Source organism: Mycena indigotica, assembly GCF_014461135.1.
Source record: "Mycena indigotica strain 171206Taipei chromosome Unknown Mind.scaff0002, whole genome shotgun sequence".
NCBI classification, from domain to species: domain Eukaryota; kingdom Fungi; phylum Basidiomycota; class Agaricomycetes; order Agaricales; family Mycenaceae; genus Mycena; species Mycena indigotica.
Window position 1 is genome coordinate 5,605,248 of NW_023503001.1, and position 20,710 is coordinate 5,625,957.

A 20,710-nucleotide genomic window follows, 5' to 3' on the forward strand; every position below is an offset into this window, starting at 1 on the left:
ACTCAAACCAATCGCCCCGCACAAAGCACGTGCCTTCTTCGATGACGCCGGCATCAAAGGGCCTATGAGCCGCTACAACGACGAATCAATACCCAATAACCCACAAATTCGGCGCTTCGTGTGGGAGTATGCACAGAATTTGGACGATTTTCTCGGTACGTTAATTGCTGCTGGAATAACAGCTTCTGGCGCAAAGACAGTGTTGGCGGCATTCGACTTGCACATTGTGGGGACCGTCGTCTCCCTCGAAGGCTGGAAGATCGCCCCCAAACTCGTCCAACGAGTTCTCGACTGGCCATTACCCACCTCGATCTCCGAGTTGAGGAGTTTCCTCGGCCTCGCCGGAGGCAGCCGCCGTTGGATACGAGGCTTCGCCTTAATAGCTAAGCCGCTTACTGCCTTACTACGAAACCCCACTACGGAGTTTCAGCTGAATGACGAGGCACGAGAAGCCATCGTCACCCTCAAACAACGTGTAACATCTACCCCCGTGCTGATTCGGCTCGATTATGACGCCGCCCGCACCATCACACGCCAACCCCGCGACAGTGACGAGGGCCTGCTTGTCTTCGGCTGCGATTCCTCCTGGATGGGCGCCGGATGGGTTTTGTACCAAATCCGAGACGGCGAGAAACACCCCGCAATCTACGGCTCTTGCACATTCGGTGCTGCCCAAGCGAATTACGGCCAACCCAAAACGGAAGTTTACGGCCTCTTCCGAGCCTTGAAAGAAATGCGGCATTACCTCTGGGGAGTGCATTTTCGCCTAGAGTATGATGCAACATCGCTAGCTAAAATGATTTCAGCTCCGGATGACGTTCCGAATGCGCCGATGTTGCGCTGGGTAGCTTACATCCGTTTATTCGACTTCGAATGGCAACATGTCCGCGCCGAGTCCTTCAAACTCGAGGACGCGCTTTCGCGTCGACCACCAGCACATGAGGACCAACATTATGACCAGGTCGACGACTCCGAGGCCGTCTTAGACGCCATGCTCGGCAGAGCGCGTGCAGAGTTGGGACGTGAAGCTAAGTCTATTCTCGAATCCTTACACCATAGACTACAAATTTCAATAGGCAACTATTGGCGAGCCCCAGACGAACTCCTCCCCATATACCGCCAGTCGTTGTCGACCGCGGTACCCCGACTCCACGAACAGCTGACGTCCGACGCAGCTTTTGATCCGACAACGCGGGGATCATTTCTGATCGCCGCTCGATTAAACGTCAATCATGACGTCCGATCCGATATCCGACCCCTGCCAGAATTTCTCCACCGAACGGCCTTAGTCGAAGCTGAGTCCCTGTTCCTTCTCGGAAACGAGCAAGTACTACTCACTTATACAGCGAGCGAGCGATACTCCGAAAGTATCCCCCTCGTAGATGTGACTTCTCGTGAGTCGGCGACCAACAAGGGCCATCGACATGGAGTGCCCGATGACGACTCGCCCGAGTTGTGGGTCGAGCTGAGGCGATTCCTGAGGGATGGAGAGTACCCCCAGCGATGTTCAGACAATCGAGCTAAGTCCGCGTTCATTAAACGAGCTCGGCGCTTCCTCTTCCACCAGGATCGGCTCTGGCTGGCGCCGAAGAAGAATTCTGACCGACTACCGCGACTAGTGGTCGATGTTCCAAGCAAGCGCGGCGAGCTCATGGCCCAGGCGCACAACGAATGCGGCCACCGAGGCCGAGATGCTGTTTATGCTCAGCTACGTGACCGTTTTTACTGGCCGAACATGTACTCTGACATCTCCTTCTTTGTCAGATCTTGCATCGAATGTCAAAAGTCCATTAAACGAATCCCGCATCTGCCTTTCAACGAGTCATGGCAATCTCCGCTCCTCCGCCACTTCGAACTCGACTGCATTCACATGCGCGAAGGACTTAACGGACTCAAGTATATCATCCACGCTATCGAGTCAACGATTGGATGGCCGGAGGCTCGCCCTGTTAAGTCCCTCACATCTCATTATGTGGCGAAATTTATCTACGAGGTGCTCATCTGCAGGTTCGGCGGTATCCCAATCATCTCCTTCGACGGCGGCCCCGAGTTCAAAGGCGAGGTGCAAGAACTACTGCGGACGCAATACAACTGCCGCGTTATCTTCTCGACTGCCTATCACCCGGAGGGCAACGGCCGAGTCGAACGATCGCATCAGCCGCTGGTTAGCGCGTTATACAAGCTATGTGGCGACAAGAAGGGCAACTGGCCCCGCTATGTTTATCCCGTATTGCTCGCAATTCGAGTTACGGTTTCGCGCGCCACGGGCTTCACGCCCTACTTCCTCCTTTATGGTGTCCATCCGCTCTTCTCATATGACTTAGCTGAAATCACTTGGCAGACTCTCGACTGGGACGCTGTCTTCACGCACGACGACTTGATAGCCATGCGCGCTCGTCAGCTCGAGCGACGCGACCCCAAAATGGCTGAGGCCAATGTCAAGCTCCGAGAATCGCGTCGTCGCGCTATCGAGGACCTGCACAAACGCCACCACTTCCATTTCGACTTCCGAGACTACGAGCCGGGGATGTACGTGTGGCTGCGCGAGTCCGCGCTGGATGAGACTAAGGGAGACAAAGATAAGTGGACCTATGCAGGCCCGTATATCATTCATGAAAAACGTGCTAATGACTCCTTTGTTCTGCGCGAGCTTAGTGGCGCCATCCTTCGAGGACACGTCAACATTCGGCGCCTCCGCCTCTTCTACTTCCGGCCCGAAAACCAGACGCTCAAGACGAAATTGGCTGCGCCGACCCGCCAAGCCGAAAATCCGGACCTTCGGTACGACGTGGCTATGGCGCGGATCGCGGAAATTAGAGCTGAGTTTTCAAATTGATTGTCGATCACTCACAGCCTCGGAACAGGAGAGCGGTCCGAGCTCATTTATACCCGACATCTCCCCCTTTCCTTCCTTTCCCTTTCTCTCTCTCCGACTCTCACTCTCAATCTATGGAGCGCGCGCCCTGTAACCGCACTCATAGAGGTTTCCATCCACCTGAAGACCGTTGGCTTGGAGCTCCGCACATACCAAGACCTTACGACAATACGCCGCGCCCCGACCGCTTCGATGACGACATTGACGGGTACCAGATCGACAACCACCAATATGCAGCTTATTCGCGAAGCGACGTTACACTCAAGTACTGCTACGAGGAAGAACACGAGTATCTGTTTGGAGGTGAGTACGTTACATTACCGATCTGCATTCACGTCTACCGTCGGGATTTTCTCCTCTCATGGTTCGAAATCGTTCAATACCTCCGCGACGGGGGTATAGTCCCAGCTCGGTACCCTCCACGTCTCGTGAACGGGCGTCATCAACGAACCAATGAACTCGGAAACGTTCATCCGCCAGATGAAGCGCTTCATCTACGCACCACGCAGTCCGGAATACAAACCGCCACTTTACGAGAGAGGCACTGGCCTCCGAGTCCAATACGAGCACGGCGAGTGGGAGCAAGATGTTCGACGGTCCATCCGGCGCAACACGGCCGCAATGACGCCTCTCATCTCGGTAGTCACACCTCACGAACTTCGCTCGCATTGTCTCAGCACTCAACAACACTTGGTACCTCGATGGCGAACGGCGCGCACATGCCTTTCAACAGTCCTATTCTATTCCCCACAATCACCTTCACTAATCAGCGCGATTCCGAGGGCGAAACTGTGGAAGTGCCATCTGGCTTCCACGTCGCTATCACGGTCACGCGACTTCCACGTGACGACCATCTTCGGGCGTTAACAGCCACATTCCTCTACTCTACTCCTCTATCTGTCCATTTCTCTATTCCCTCCCTCCTCCTTATCTCATTATATCCGAAGCGGAAGTTGCGACCACACGGCAGCTCGGCGGGACTGGGGTGCGCATCAACACGGGCTTGGTCATCCCGAAGTTAGCGCTGGAGGCGGCAGCGTCGCCACCCTATCCGAATTGTCCTCTACCTGGCTGTGTGTGTGGTTGTTAACCAAGCTTAGGATTCATGGTCTCTGTACTTACAAAGTATTTCATCACCCCTTTCGATCGCGTAGATACGGTTTCATGTGTCGAATAGGAGAGTATCTCATCCCTTACTTCTTGCCCCCATCTCAAAGTCAGAGTGGCGCGAGCGAAAGCGCTACATCGAGCCCGAGTTCTACGATTACTGCAAAAGCTAAGTAAATCTTATCTAATCTACCCCGCACATCTACTCCTCCCGCAGCGCCGCCCTCGGTACGACCTCGGCCCACATCTAGTCCTCGCTTGGACTTAGTTGTCCTTCTTCACCGACGGGGCGATCACCCACGTTACCCGCCTTACGAGTCACCATTCAGGATCACTCCGAACTTCTGACATTCGCCATCACGGACACTGGGAATAGCGACGTGATCATCAGGCATCACTGGCTCAAGAAGCACAATCCCGTGATCGACTGGCGTGAAGGGGCGATCGCCTTCACCCGATGCCCGCCCGAGTGCAAGCGGGCCCGGTTGCTGGAACAATGGGACGAAGAGGACAACGAACCCCTGGGCAAAGGGGATCGCCTCTTCGTCACGCGGATCTACGACGAAGGTTCGAACGCGCCCGCCCACATCCGGGCCATGCAGAGCGTGGCCAACAAACTGGCCGCCGCCGCCTACGCTGCCGAGAAGCCCCGAACCACCGAGGAGAGTGTACCCGCGCACTATCTCGAGGAATTCAAAGAGGTTTTCGAAAAACAGGACTTCGACAAACTCCCGGAACGGAGGAAGTGGGACCATGCCATTGAACTACACCCAGACGCCGAACCCGTCAAAGGGCACTGCATTCCCCTATCAGGAGAGGAACAGAAAGAGCTTGACGCATTCATCAAGGAACATTTGGCAACCTGGCGGATTCGGCCCTCGAAATCCCCATACGCATCCCCGTTCTTCTTCGTCAAGAAGAAGGACGGGAAATTACGGCCCGTACAGGACTACCGGAAGCTAAACAAGATCACTATCAAGAACCGATACCCGATACCACTCATATCGGACATCATGCATAAGTTACGTAACGCCCGGTGGTTCACCCAGCTCGACGTACGTTGGGGATACAACAACATCCGCATAAAAGAAGGCGACGAAGAGAAGGCCGCGTTCGTTACCAATCGGGGCCTATTCGAACCACTCGTGATGTTTTTCGGCCTCACCAACTCCCCGGCCACGTTCCAATCCATGATGAACGAATTGTTTTCCAACCTGATCTCCCAGGGTCGCGTGATCGTGTACCTGGACGACATCCTCATATACTCTAGTGACCTCTCCGAACATCGCGCGCAACGGTGAAAGAGGTCCTACAGATTCTGAAGGATAACCAACTGTACCTGAAACCGGACAAGTGCGACTTCGAGCGGAACGAAGTTGAATACCTCGGTGTGATCGTCGGGAATGGACAACTTCGCATGGACCCGATCAAGGTCGCTGGCGTGCCCGAATGGCCCCGACCTCGTAACCTGCGAGAGGTTCAAAGCTTCCTGGGGTTCCTCAACTTCTACCGACGATTCATCAAAGACTTCGGCACGTCCGCCAAGCCACTGACCACCCGTAGCTGTAAGAATTAGCCTGCGGTACTAGGTACAGCTGGGAAATCGGTTGCCGGGGAGGGTAGCTGCACCTGGGGCCATCCACACCTAGCTTCCCCAGCACCTTTCCTCTCAGCAACCATCCCCGGCCTCCTGCGGCATATCTACTGGGCTGATGCGCTTGATCTTACTGATCCCATCGTCAACCTTACGATGCGCTGGCCGATCCCAGCGATCATAGCTAATTTTTGTAGTTTGCTTGGCAGCCCGCTACATTTGATCGGAAGCCAGCTCATGTCCGGGTTATTGATTGGGAGGCTTGGGGCTTATTGATGGTACTGATGGTAATGATTGGGAGGCTCGGGGCTTATTGATGGTACTGATGGTAATGATTCAGAGGCTCTGTTCATGGCTGGCACTATTGATGGTAATGATGGGGAGCGCCCAGCCTGTTGATGGCACTGATGGGATTGTTCTGGCCATTGGGGCACTTAGTGATGGTATTGATGGTATTGATGGCACTGATAGAATTGTTCCTATTCAGGTAGCTGGCCATTGGGGCACTTGGTGATGGCGACTGATGGCACTGATGGTATTGATGGCACTGATGGCACTGATAGAATTGTTCCTATTCAGGTAGCTGGCCATTAGGGCACTTTGGTGATGGCACTGATGGTATTGATGGCCCTGATGGCACTGATAGAATTGTTCCTATTTGATAGAATTGTTCCTATTCAGGTAGCTGGCCCATTTTGTTCTTGCTCTTTTTGCCTTTTCCTCAAAGCCAATCACAGACGCAGGTTCCCAATAGACGCATCATAATATTGGCATTGACAGATCTGACAGCTATAATTAAATTTGATCCGGATCTCCTACCAATAGCCGCTGATAAATATCCCCCTCCTTTCCGACCACTGCCCTCGCCACTGATTGCTTCCAGTGCCTCCAGTCCAACACAAACCTATTCGCAATCAAACTATGAATATGTCGCTGCTTCTTAGCATAGGCCACAAGGCCCTCTTGCAACGCCCGGCCGGGCATTGGGACGAGACGTCTCGCGTTCCAGCCACTGCTGCTGGATTGACCACAGGCTTCTCAAAACCCTCCGCATTTCCTCCCTAATCAACAACACTTCTTCGGTCCATCGGTCACGGCGCGCCCGTGCCTTGGCCCATTGCACACGAACCGCTATAGACAGATCAGCATTCTGCGCGCCAACAGTAAATGCCACCTACCGTCATGAATCCGGACTTCTTCATCCCCCTCCCTCCATGAACCAAATCCAAGAGACAGGCCCGGCCTGCGCGGCCGTCGGCTCATTTCGGGCAGGCCGGGCCGACCCCAGCCGACCTAGTCGGGCCCTTGATATCGTCGCTTTCCGTCTCCGCACGCACATTCAGATCGCTATCCTCCAGTTTCCGATACTCGGGAGCGAAGTCATCGCCCTTCAGTCGTCGAAGGGCTACCCATGCTTGCCGATATTTGGTCGCCTCCCTAGTTATCTTCTCCACCATACGGCCGATTAACGTTGCAGACCGAGTTGTCGAGTTTTGGCCCACTGAGGCAGCGTTTCGATGGAAGATCAAGTGCGTCTTGGCATACAGCAGGCTTCGAACTTTTGTCAAGGCGTCGCCACACTGCGCCTGTCGTAATTTGGCCTCTAGTTCGAACAACCCCTTCCTGCAGGCCCATTTTTGCCGATCCCCCAACTCCGATGGAAGCCAGAGTTTGACATCCTCTGCCTTCTGGGGCGGCTGGTCCGTATCTCGTCGTTCCTCGTCTAACCTTCGAAGGCCACCGACGCCAGACATGTAAATTTCTTGCTGCTGCTGGATTGCGTGCAGCTTTTTGAAGAAGGAGACTCTCAATTCCTCGATCTGGCTTGCTCGTTCGGGCAGAGACGCCGCCAACGCGTATCTCATTCTTGATCCTTCGCCTAACAATCCGCCTCAGTCAATCCTAAGCACTGCCCCGAGGAAAAAAAAACGTACTTCAGGTCCTCCAGATGTAGCAAGCCTTTGACGAAGGCCGCGGCGGTAATCTTGCCGTCAACAAACTCCCCTCGTTGCTCCCTTGCCTCTGCGACTTCAGCAGCCTTCAGCTGAGCCGCAACTTTGGCCTCTGACGGACCTGATACACCGTGAGTTAAGTAAGCAGCGACACAAGGAGACCTTCGAACCGTCGCCATTGGCCCCGATCAGGTATGGGTTGGGCTGAGTATTGTCGACAAGCCAATTCTCCACCATTTTCTGCCAATCCTTACGAACTCCCGGTTCGAGGCTGTCGTCCACTCGTTTAAACTGCTTTATCTGCGTATCTCGTTCGGCCACAGCGATGATAAGCTTTCGCGCAAGAACATCGCCTTAGATAGATAGATTTCAGTTTAAATCATCATAGAACGACAGATAAACTTACCCTGGCGGACATTCTTTTCGAAATTAAGATGATCGATACGGTCCTCAATTGTGTCCAGTCGGTTGCCCTCGCCCATCTCCTTCGTCGAGAATCCGATTGGGTTTAATAGCGCCCAAGTACGCTCTATTCCTTCCCCGTCCGTCCGCCCCACGCCCCACGCATAGCTCAAAGAGTGGGTGGCCTGACAACCCGTTTGCGTGCGGCCGCATGCCAAACCGGCAGCGAATTTGATTTCGTAGTCAGTGAGGTTGGGGACTTTATCCACAGTGAGGCCGGTGGTTGGGCAAACAACCTGAGCGTTGCTCAGGATCGTCAGAGCCCGCTCGCGCAGTCTTTGCTTCCATTGACAAGCGATGTCGTAGGATAGGACCAGACGCTTCACCCTTGTGTCTCCCAGCGCGTGAAGGAATATATAATCCATATTGGCGTAGCTGCCTTAATGTCAGCCCCGCCGCGAAAAGATGTCAAACTCTTACCGCTCTCCCTTTTGCAAATCACCCATCCCTTGCGCTCGCACCACCCCGTGGCGAGCACAAACGCAGCCGCCCACCCCAGAGATTCGTAGGCCCGTTGTCAGCCTTGTCTCCTTCTGCATAAGAGCCGCAAAGGCGATACAAGTGCTGACCTGAAAAAAGAAGGTCAGCATATACCGTTCGGCCTCACCCAGCGAGACTTACATCTTCCTCTGCGACGTAGTCTCGCAAATGCTCCTTATAAGCATTCCCCTCCACAAAATAGCCCCAGCCTGGCCCGAGAGAAGCGTCCTGTTTCTCGTTCGTCCGAAGCCGATTCTTCAGGCGAAAGTTGGCGTCCAGAGCCAGTAGCAACGAGTATAAGAATCTAGTGCTTATTAGCATTCTCGCGACAAACGCGCAGTTTAAGCCAACGGACCTGTCATCTTCGCTGCACTTGTCCCAGCCGTCAGGCAGATTAAAGCCCGGTTTGGGGCACGCCCAACAGGGCACTGCCAGCTTGCCCGCTTCGACATTCTTGAAGCCCTCCTCGACGTGGGCCAGACCACTCCGCTTGGCCCTTTTCAAAAATTGATACTGACGCGCCATTCTACCGAATGCCACGTATCGATCCTAATGAAGCATTAGAGTTGCCCTAGCTGTAAGAGAAAATCGTACTGACCGGCGTCTGATTCATCATTGTTGGGTCGTTCAGCTTTTCCAGCGAGCGCACGAAGTCGTGGGCGTTGATGTTGCCGACAACGTTGAGCTGGCGAAAGAGCTCGAGCACACGCCACGTTGCGCAGGTCCCAGGCTCCAGCGTTGTCGCCGGATACCAGTGGTTCCCCATAAGTTGGGCGATGTGATTGTTTTGCAAACTGTTTGAGCAGCCACAGAAGCAAACGTCGAGCGTGAATATTCCACCGACGTCCAAAACCACCATCGTGCGTGTATCAACGGTTGCGGGCAGAGGACATGCGCCACCGTGGTGGCCCAATTGGTATGTCTCGCGCAAGCTTTGCGGGGATGTATCGTTAATGTGAAGACGATGCAGCGCTGCGGAAACCCAAAACTCCCCCGTCCACTCCTAGATGAGTCAGCTCGGCGGTAGTGGTAGAAAGGCAGACAGACCTGTATGCAGTGTAACGGCGTCCGCTGGTGAGCCCGTAAACACTCCTCGCATTGCACAGAGTGGTCGCAATCCTGGCAACGGAACAGGCGTCCCGAAGCAGCTGACAGACCGCAAGTGCCGCACGAGGGAGACATCCCCAGGCCATCTTGACATATCATCGCGTCCAGGAAATCGGGCATTACTTCGCGCCACAGTTGCATCGGATTATCCTAATAAGTCAGGGCAAGTATTCAGTCAACACGAAACGGTGAAGGAAGGAAACGCACTGAGCTGATGTATCTGGCGCGTTTGTCGCCCCTTGCCTCTCCCTCCTGAATCTGGTGAAAGTATCCCTCGTCCGACGTCAGCGTGCTGGCCACCGCAGCGAACTGGGTGGTGTCACTGTCTGGAACATCAACCCAATCCGCATACTCTTCGGGTTCGTCGTCCGGCTCCAAGCGAGCGTGCTTGCGGGGAGCCACATTGTTGACAGCAGAGTAGACCCGGCGGCCATCGGCACTGTACTGGTACGTATGGTCGGCGCTCTGATTGTGGATGGCGAAGCTGACTTCAAAGGTGGATTTTTTGGTCTGACGAGCCATAGAGAACGTTGTGAGCGGAATTAGGGCTGGGTGGACTCACCGAACACAGACCATGAAGGCGCTGCCGTGGAGTTCAGCATTCGCACAAAGCCACTAACGCGCAATTTGCGGCGCAAAGCCACTACGTTGGGTGGCAGAGTCAAGTCTCCAAGTGGTCAGGAGAACAAGCATGCATTCCGATCATGGACGATCGTCACATTCGGAAGTATCGGACCGTATATTCACATGGTGCCTACTTTACTCCACAACGCCTTCAGCATCCACTTCAATAGCCGCCACTTCACAAACGATCTGCTGGGACTGGGCTCCGACAGGCGCGGGAGAGGGTCTAGATGATCTCGGGCTACAAGAGGTAAGCTGGCTGACGGCGACCACGGACGATGACCCACATGATAACTCGACCGCGACATTTGTTTCGGCACGCATAGTCGTAGCTGATGGTCATGGGGTACCCGTTTTGTGCTGCGTGTATGAAGTCTACATTTGTGTAGGATTCGCCTTTGGCAAGTTCAGGATTGGGTGGCAAGGACATGACAAACTGACCACATCGTCAAGGTTCAAACGCTTAAATATGAGACGCGGCGTCGCCAAGCAACCGTCATGACAAATTGACGTTGGTCCCTGATTCATCTTCCCATGGCCAAGCGTATCCCAGCGGCTTCACTCGTCGCACGACACTTTCTAACCCCCCCTCACCCTCAAGCGAAGGATGGACTTCCAGCGTATGCCGTCTCCCCCATTCCTTACCCTTCCCATGCCGCCTGCAAGCCATGACCGCTGGTCAGCAAAGAGAGACCGCCCTTGGACCTCGGCGCCAGATAGCGGGTACGGTTTGCAGGCGGCGCCCACTTCCTTCGTGTCGCACTTTGGTCGCACTCCTACTGACTCCATCTTTAGCCCCCTTCATTGCCGAACTACGCGCTCAGGGCGCCAATTTTCCCAATACGAGCTGGCGCTCTCTGCGGCTGTTCGTCCAAGGGCATCATTTGTGCTCCGGGAAACGCCCCCAGCCAGCGCCCTCGAGCCTGATGCCCACGAACCCGACCAAGCTCTCGTTGATCCAGACCGTACGCCCTCCGCCTGGCCACAATCGCTTCAAAAAAAACAAGCCCGCCTACTATTGCAGCCCGCCAGGTTCCTCTCCCCACCCGTTCTCCGCCGACAAACCTAAACGCCAAGCTCAACAACACGCGAAAGTCCAATCGCCGTCGAGCGACCAAACGCGGCGATACCGTGCTAAAAAAAGTTGCCGGCGACCGCCGAGCCTGCGCCACCAAGCACGTCGTCCAGACCGCCTTCAACGCGACCAACCTCGCTCACTCGCGACCTGGATGGATTGGCGATAGGAGCTGTCAGCTACAGGATGCTCTGGATGAGTCCGTGGAAAGCCCTTCCCCCTTGCCGGAGGGATATGGGCTGGCTGGACGCCAATACTCTCAAGAAGAGACCGACAGGTTGGTCGGAAGCCCAGGCTTTCGGTACATAAACTGGGACGGCCAGTGAGTCAACGCCACGCTGCAGACCAGACTCCCGCTTATCGCTCTTATTTTAGGCACACCATCCCCATCCAAGACTCCGAAAGGCGGGTTGTAGCTGTTCTAGGTGGGGCCCCTCGCGACCCCGAGTGGTGTTCGTTAACTGCCGGGGCCAATGACGCTATGAATCGACAACAACGCCAGCTCAAGGTTTCGTTGGCAGATCAGCAGCATAGGCGTGCACAGACTGCCTTCGCGTCCGTAGCGCGAGGCGTCTCCCACGGCGGCGGACAGACGGTGAGCGGCACATACCCGCTATTCTTCTCTTTAATTCTCGTAGGAGCCTGGCATCCTACATCAGAACGTCGCCAACACTGAGGCCACAAACGAACTGATGGAACATCCATATTTTCATCGTGTCGTTGGGTTTACGCGAAGTAAGTCGTCATTCCTCCTTCAAAGTCTCAAACTTATCTTCTTTTCTAGCTCTAATGCTCTTATGGGCCCCTCTACTGCTTGCCTACTACCAATCCACTCAATCAGCCCTTTTTTCCTGGAAGCCCTCCTTACGGCTGGGCTGGCCCTTCCCCTCGCGGCGTCTTTGCCGCCTGCAGCTTCAACTTCGGCCGCGCAATCAGCCGGCCGCACCTAGACTTCGGCAATTTGGCATGGGGCTGGTGCGCAATTACAGCCTTGGGCGACTTCCACCCGACCTAGGCGGACACTTAATCCCTATGGAACCTACGCTTGGTTCTCCGATTTCCTCCGGGGGCCACAGTCCTTATCCCATCCGCCGCAATTCACCACTCTAACACGCCTATTCGAAGTTGCGAGACGCGCAACTCTTTCGTGCAGTATACGGCAGGGGGGCTGTTCCGATGGGTAGACAACGGCTGTCGAACCAACAAAGAGTACGAGGCGCAAATTCATAGCAGCAAAGTCGCCCAGGCTCAGGCCGAGGCCGCTCGACGGCGTTGGGAAAATGGTGTGGCAATGTTTGCGATGACCCCGTAGCTACTTTGAGCCCGTAGCTAGTTTTCCTTTTGGTCGCTGTTTTCTTCGCTACGACCGCCGTATTAATTAGCATCTAAATCGAATCACATTGCGTTATATTGCTGCTATTTGTGAGTCAAACGGGACTATGTCGCGGTTTGCCCTGGAAATTTGAGCCCAGCGGTCTTGACTAATCGACCTTGATCTTAAAGTCGTACCAAAAAGATAAGCAAAAATTGTGCCATTTATTGATACTATAGGTCTGAAAACTTTGGTAATACGGTCTACTGATGTGCCCGAAGACGACTGTTCAGCTTTTAGGATAGTAAGATATGAATATGGGGAAAGCAGTATTTGGGCGAAATTCCAGCTTCGGTCACACACTCTTCTTTGTAACCTCATCTGCACAACCTCATGCAAACTCCTACCTCTGATTCTCGAAAGCTCAGCAGGACCAAGTACGAGAAAAGCGAAAGGTGCGTGATTGTCTAGCTTCCCATGTTGCGGCTGAGCAGATATAAGAGGACACCGTGTTCGTGAGGAATCAAGGCGTAGTCGCAGTCGTCGCAAAACGGCCAAGTCAAAGCTTTCTCGATTGCGTATACCGGACCTGGTAGAGGACTGGGGCTGTGCAGACCTGCGGCAAGAGTGCTGGATCTTCAAGGAGGCTCAGAAAGACGACTTCGATGTGGACGGCGTGGAACACTGGCTTGCCCGGCCGCCTTTCGACCTGTCAAAAATCCAAGCGGCCGATGAGCCAGACAACAATGAGGAATTCACCTATAACCTCACTTGTCTTGTGGATGGACGTTTGCTGTGGGCGGAGCAGAACCTGAGCGGACATTAAGAGATAAGATCGACAAAAATGGCAAGAAGAAGGCCTACGACTGGCTGAGAGACGAGGTTCGGAGGCTGCTAAATCATGACTGGGTGGAGTTGCATGGCCTGGGAGGCATGTACCAACCAGGGACTCGGGAACATTCTGTCTATGAGCGGCATCTCATCTTTCTAGCTCGAAAGATATATAGAATGTACTATCTACGTTTCACCGCGTAGAAATACCAGTCATATGGACAACTCTCTCATGCGGGATGCGGGTCGACGCTTTGAAGACCAAACGGCCAACGGTCGCCCCGACGCTTTCGGCGTTACTGTGAGTCTGTGACCACCACTGAGCTGAGCTTGATCAGACCCAAAACGTCGCTTGCCAAAACTCAGCCAGCCGCCATATAATCGACTTACTTCAGCGGTCGCTCAGGATGGCGGAGTTTATGTCAAGATTCTTCAGCGCACCTTTAATGGAAAATGTGGTATTGCCTCCTCGCATCCTCGCCCAGCCTCAAGAGCTCCCGCTTGGTAAAGTTCGCAGCTTGGCGGACATGAAGACTGGCGAACATGCTCGGGTCTCTTTCTTGGGACAAATCAAAACGGTGGTCGCGACCAGGGAAGAAACAGTATGCGCTCTACATGCCAAGTACATGCCCACCCTCCTCACTTAGCATTCCAGTATCTTGTTCTCCATAAACCGAACTTCACGCTCGACGACGACTTCGGGGCCATGCATAAGGTTGCTGCTGCGAGCTCAGAACAGTTTCGCCCCAGAGGTGCGTCGCATAAACTCGCACTATATCGCTTGAAGCATCCCAAGTATCCTAAACCCCTCAGTCCTTGGGTTAATTTCAATCGGGCTGGGGAGCATCCGGCGCTCTATGTACATGTTACCCCTCATACGAGCATGGTGGGTCGTTCAATTTCTCACTTCATAGACTGTTCTCAGGTAGTTTTACAGATGACGCACGCCTGTAACTCTCAGCCGCACTTCAATTGGCTTGACCGTCCGGCCACAGAGCCAGTCATGGCGCTTGAGGCTGGGGCTACAGTTTTCTGTGTTGCTCACTTGCTTCGGATTGACGGCGAGCTGCCCATTCCCGGGGAGTGCGAAGTAGTCGCAGTGGTGAATATCGCGTCGACTTCGTCCTTCAGATCCTGGACTGATTAGCAATCTAGAATTGGGTCATTAAGGCCCAGTTTCTGTGCCGATTGCACTTGGCCACGGGGCCTTCTTCACGCCAAGTTCCCGCCATGCGACAATTTTTAGCCACAGGCGATCTGCCTGTCACCGGCATTGATATGGCGACGGATTTAAGATAGCTGGCTGTACCGGTAGCTAACACTTGCTGCCCTCTTTTATTCCTCGACAATGGCCGCAAATGCCCACACAACCTGCAAGCCGCCGTTCATCCCTGGACGGAATTTCGTTGGGTTCACCGACACACATGACCAGGGAGACAAGCTCTACTGGTTGGTGCCCAATACCGGTGTCTTCACCTTAAGGTCGGTTTGTTGGCGGCCTGACGCGCAGTTGCCATGCTAATTATTCCCCTCGCTAGGCGGTATGCGGAGGACGCTGCCACAGCAAGACGCATCCCACTGGACGACATCACGGCGCATCAACGCTGGCAGGGCGCCCTAAAGCAGTGGGATCTGCTTTGCGTGTTGGACCATTACGACGACTCCACCGGAAATCACCGACCCATCCCACCAATTCCTGATCGAGCAGTGTCTGATTGTCCTCCAGGTGGTCGCTACATGTTGGACATCTCAGATTTCGCTGTTGTCCCGGGTCGGAAGCCGAAAGTAATATCACACGACCGCCCAAGCCCTTCCACGTCGATCTCCACCGCACGCGGCCCTTCCACGTCGATCTCCACCGCACGCGCAAGACCTGTCACGAAACAGCCAAGCAGTCAGTCAGCCACCCGTTCGCCGTCGCCATCGCCGTCGCCATCGCCGTCGCCATCGCCGTCGATGTCAAGGTCGGTGAGCTCAGAATCCGAGCTATCCGCATCTACAGCCCGCTCACGACGAGAGACGCTGTATGCATTCAACGACCGCACCGGCAAGGTTTATGGCAACACGTCAGTTTCACGTTGATGAGCCCCTCATGATTTTTGAATTATCTTGGCAGCGACGAAGCTTTGGACGAGATGGGGGCCAATGGACGGGTGCAATTGGTCACAAGGGCGGAACTTCGGACAAGGATGGCATGGCGCAGGGCTCGGCAGCAACGAGCGAGCGATGCCAACGTGGAATAGGGGAGTGCGAGCGATGGGAAATGTATTGAAAAAAAAAATGAATACAAGAAGTCTACTGCCGGGCCGCGGGGATCCCGATAACTTAGCTGCAGAATTCGTGAGAAGCAAGCGCAAAAAGATCGCATGACCGTACTGCTGGAGGGAGATTGAATGAGTTCGGGGGCAAATGACGACTTTGGAACAGAGACCGGATCCATCTGCAGTCATCGTTAGCGGCCCGATGATATGAACAAGGGGACATGAGGAACCGTGCCAAGATCGCGTCGACAACGGCCAGATCCGCCCTCTCCATAGATACGAGGGGGAGTGTCGAGGGCGAAATGGCAGTATCCTGGACTGCAGGGAGTTTGACGACCACCAATGGACCTGCGACGGTAGTATAACCAGGAGGAAGGATGGCCCGCGCGCTTTCGTTGTGGTAAAAGTCAGTGTCTGACTTGTCGGTCCGGTTACAGAAACATGGCCGGATGATCATGAACCCGTCCAACTGGGCATCTGGCGCGCCCCAGATGATGTAAGGGTTGTCGCAGAGAGTACAGCCGAGAGCGGAGCGCGTGAAGAGGGAGGATAAGATTGACGCGTTGGCGTCAACGGAATGGGGGGCAGTGCTCGGGTTGATGCGGCGAAGACGGCGCTGTCCATCGACGGGAAAGTAAGCAAAATTGAAGGAGACCTTGGTAAGGAATTGTGTGTCAGTGATGTGGCGAAACGCAGAGGAAGCGATACCATTGAACGTTATGGGTGGGTGGTAGGTCGAGGTCCGATGTGGGTGGAATTTAAGGAGAGGGGTTGGTGGCGCAGATCGCTTGATTTTGATTTGATGCGGTCAAAGAAGCTGTGGTCGTGTGACGTGGCTTCGTTTTGTCGTCCATCTCACGCCAAAATGTCCAAACAACAGAAGTCGAAGGGGAAGAACAGGAAGGGGAAGTCGCCCATAGCTGGGCCTTCTGTCTCGACGCATACGACGTGAGTGGCAATATGTCTTGACGTTCGCAAGTGTTGATTTGGTTGGTGAACAGGGTGGAGTCGGCGACAGCCGCCAACGAAACTGTCGCCAAAGATATGAACGATGCTCTTGCGTGAGTCTCACCGACTGGAACCGGCGGTTGTGGCTGACTATCGCGGCTCCAGGGGCTCAGCAGTTGTCTCTTCGAGCCGGCCTGCCAAACAAAAGCCCGCGCATGTCGAAAAAGGATGCCCTGGCCAGTAACAGGCGGGGCTGGGCTCGCGGCGTGCGCGAAGACGAGATTCTTAAACCCAACCTGCCCGTATTCTGGGAGGCCAAGCGTAAAGGAAAAGAGGCTGTCACAAAGTTTTTCGCCGACGTCAAAAACGAGTTCTTTGCGAAAATTGGATGGGAGTTGGAGGACTGGGAGGAGCCCAACTGCCACTCCCTGCATATAATCGACTCGCCCCCCCTGTGTATACGCCTGCGATTGTCCCGAATGAAGACGGGACCGAAATAGATCCCGACGCTGTTGCTCGCGCCAGGCGCGATATGGACGAACGAATCCGCACAATCGGCACGGTAAGTTGTCGTCGAGTCAAATAAATAGTCCCTGGTCTGATGATACAACTAGAACATTGAAAACTGGTTCAAGACCCGCGCACAACGCTCCGACAATGCCGCCAGCACTTCGACTAAGACGAAAAACGTCGACTGCAAGGCGTATATCACCGCCAAGTTGTCCGGCCTGACCCCTCCTTCTAAAGCTCGGTCGGCTCATCAGCAACTCATGCACGAATGCTGGGACAGTCATATCGCGCCAGTGCTTGCCGAAGAATGGGGCTCTCGCTCTCTGCCTCCGAACGCTACGCTTCAAGAGCGGAATGCTCCTGCGCCAAGAGAGATGGGGGCCAAAATCGCTGCTCGCCTGGTCAAGTCCGACAAGACTCTGAGGAAAGACATGGAGCGACGGGCCAATGCCGACAAGGCGGCAGCGCTGGCCACCTACAAGGCCGACCTCGCGAAATGGAAGAAGGGAACGCCTGAGTCAATCCAAACGTGAGCCTATTTTCTTTCTTCGACAAACATTCTTGCTTACGAGTGACAAAAAGAGCGATTGATATGCTTCCTGTGGTGCTGCAGCCGGTTTTAGAAACAATCGAAGAAATATCCCAATGCAAATTTACACTTGTCGGGGCGGGCCTGATGCCCCGCTTATGACGGCGGTTCGTGCCTTCAGGTAAGCAAATTCGAATCTGCCCTGGTCTTGCTTGGAATCTTACATATCGTAACAGCATGTCAGTCGGTCGAAACCGGGCGGTAGCACCGGTCTCATTCCCCAACTGGTATGAGGGTTACAACGAGCATTGGCTGGGCGCCTTTACGAAATTTGCCGATACTTGTTACAGTGAGTCGATTGAAATTTGAAGCGTGTCGTAGACTGATACAGTTAAACAACCAGGTGCAGAAGAACGTAGGGCAGCCAAAGCCACACCATCGAAGGGTGGGGCCGCAATTAATGACCCAACGAATGACCCGACTCTTCTTCAAATGCCCTTAGAGACAGACAAAGCCGGGCCCTCCAAAACATCGAAGAAACGAAAGCGAAAGGCTGCGCTGGATACCGATGACGACCAATCAATTGGAGGCGAGGAGGATGGGACTGACGATGGTGATGACAGTGACGACGAGAATGATGGCGAAGAGAGTGGAGAGGAAAAAGATGGTGACGAGAGTGGAAGTGGAGATGAGAAAGATGGTGAAGCGAGTGGAGACGAGGAAGAAAACGAGGACGAGGACCGTGAACGACGTCGGGCATACAACGACTTCCGAGAGGCCAACATCGCTCGTAATAAGGCCATAAGGGACGCCATTTTCAAGGGCGTTGATTTGAACTTGGGCAATGACGATGACGATGAAGATGAGTCGCCACGGCCGAAGAAGAAGCCTCGCAACGCCTCCGCCCCCCAGCCCTCGACACGTGAGCTTCGCTCGAAGAAGAAGGCTGCCATGCCTGATGATGCTGGAGGTGGGCCTTCCGGCGCACAAACTAGTCCGTCGGCTGCGCCCTTGGCCGTCGTCAGCGGGGAAACGCTAGCGACTGCCGCCGCCACAACAATCAGCGTTATCACTGAGCCTCCCACCGAATCGACTACGACTACTGGTACTGGGGTCATGAGAGCGGCAACGCCAGGCCCTAACCTTGAAGGAAGTCGTTCTTCCCCGACTCCCGTGATCTTGGGAGGCAATTCGGACCACAACAACGCGGACCCAGACGTTGAAGGAGGTTCCCCCAATCTCACCTCCACCCCTGTGAGCCCAAACACCGAAGAAGGCCCCTCCACCCTTGCAAACGGACCAACCGCTTCCACAACTGCCGTTGCAGGAGCAAAGATTCAACTGCCGAAGGACGCGCCTGCTTGGTTGCGGGCTCCATTCGAAGACCTGACGGCGTCTGACATTGGGCAGGAATATGGGAAGTTGTGGGAGACTTTGTTCTCCGTGGAACGTTCGCTTGGATGGGCAAATGGGTCGGCCCGTATGTCGACTGAATCTCGACCAAAACAAGTGGGTGCCTGGACCAAATACCGCCGCGTTACGGGAAGCCACTGCAAAATCGCCAACCTGAGCAAGTACAGGGAGGACTGGTGGGCTTGGTGGGCGGCTAACCAACCGTACTGGCGAGAAGTCAACAATGGCCGCCCCGCACGTACGATTCGTCAAAGCACTCAGTCGTGGGAGCTTTTTGTCCCGGGGGTGAATGGCCTCTTGAGCGTCATGGCTACGCTGTACTGGTGGTCGTTGAAGGAGAAGGAAGAGGGTACATGGCGTTCGACCGACCTAGACGACGCGATGGCCGACCTCCAATGGGTTATGAACGGCATGCTCGACGAAATCGAACAGCGGGCCTCCCAGTGGTCTGGCACGGAGCTCGACATGGAGGTGGATTGAATTGCGCAGCGTTGACGAATGGACACATACGATATTTTGATACATGTGGTCTATGTAGTGTAGCACCACCTTTGTTACCTTTACTTATCGTAGAAAATTGACTTTGCCTGCCTTTGCAAGCGCGTGAGGCCTTGGGCCGACGATGTACGAAGGTCACGTGACCTGCGGACTTGGTGAAAAAAAAAACGAGAAAGAGACAGAGAGAAAAAGGAATTAGATAAGCACAAAATTAGCTTGTAGAAGGTACTCAATAGGAAGTTGAAGTTAACTGTAGCAAATAGACAGTAAGTAAACCCAGAGAGTATGTATGTAGCATTGCGAATACCTATGATAAGATAACACCTGTGATATCGAGGGAATTGATGGGGCAGTGGTCGCTGATCGTGGCCATGTCGATCGGCGCAATGTCGATCCCCGCTGGTTCGGAGCCAACGGATAGATGGCCGACAATTGATGGAGTGATACCCAGAACCATTGATCGGGTATCAAGGACCCTGCCAGACTGCCGGCCTGCCGGTCAGAGGGCCAGAGAACATTAGCCTAGCGAGTTAGGTACAGGTAGGGCGCCAGGTGCAGCTACCCTCCCAGGCAACCGTTTCCCTAACTGCACCTACCATTATTTGGCTATATATTACCACTACGGCTCCACTGACCCGGCTGACCCGAAAGGACAGCCCATGGAAATGGGGACCAGAAGAAGAGGAGGCCTTTCAGACCTTGATAGACCGGGTCACTGATGAACCCGTACTACACTTCCCTACGGATCACGGGGCATGGCGGGTCGAAGCGGACTCTTCCGATTTCGCCACCGGGGCCGTCCTTTCGCAAGAACAGGAGGGGAAGTGGGTGCCGATCGCATTCCTCTCCCGGGCCATGAACGACACCGAGCGCAACTACGACATTCACGACAAAGAAATGCTCGCTATCATGCGGGCCCTCACCGAGTGGCGACATTATCTCCAGAACGGGGGAGATAAGCCGTTCGAAATCTGGACCGACCACAAGAATCTGGAGTACTTCATGGCGGCTAAGAAACTGAACCGGCGGCAGGCACGATGGTCTCTCGAACTGAGCGAGTATCACTTCTCCTTGTTACATAAACCGGGGAAAACGAACCGGCGGGCCGACGCGTTATCCCGACGAAACGGGT

At 54.4% G+C, this 20,710-nt stretch overlaps 1 protein-coding gene across 1 annotated transcript; it reads right to left on the minus strand.

Annotated features, from left to right (window-relative positions):
* Positions 1-6,516: 6,516 nt before the first annotated feature.
* Positions 6,517-10,525, minus strand: MIND_00278800 (CxC2 domain-containing protein; the record flags this gene model as incomplete). The annotated part of the gene is made up of 15 exons (XM_037359660.1): positions 6,517-6,707; positions 6,755-6,869; positions 6,914-7,442; positions 7,511-7,649; positions 7,699-7,881; positions 7,935-8,365; positions 8,411-8,559; positions 8,612-8,774; positions 8,826-9,019; positions 9,069-9,473; positions 9,518-9,727; positions 9,785-10,087; positions 10,140-10,160; positions 10,336-10,442; positions 10,489-10,525. 15 exons carry the CDS (start codon positions 10,523-10,525, stop codon positions 6,517-6,519), a joined length of 3,177 nt encoding a protein of 1,058 aa, XP_037224755.1.
* Positions 10,526-20,710: the final 10,185 nt, after the last annotated feature.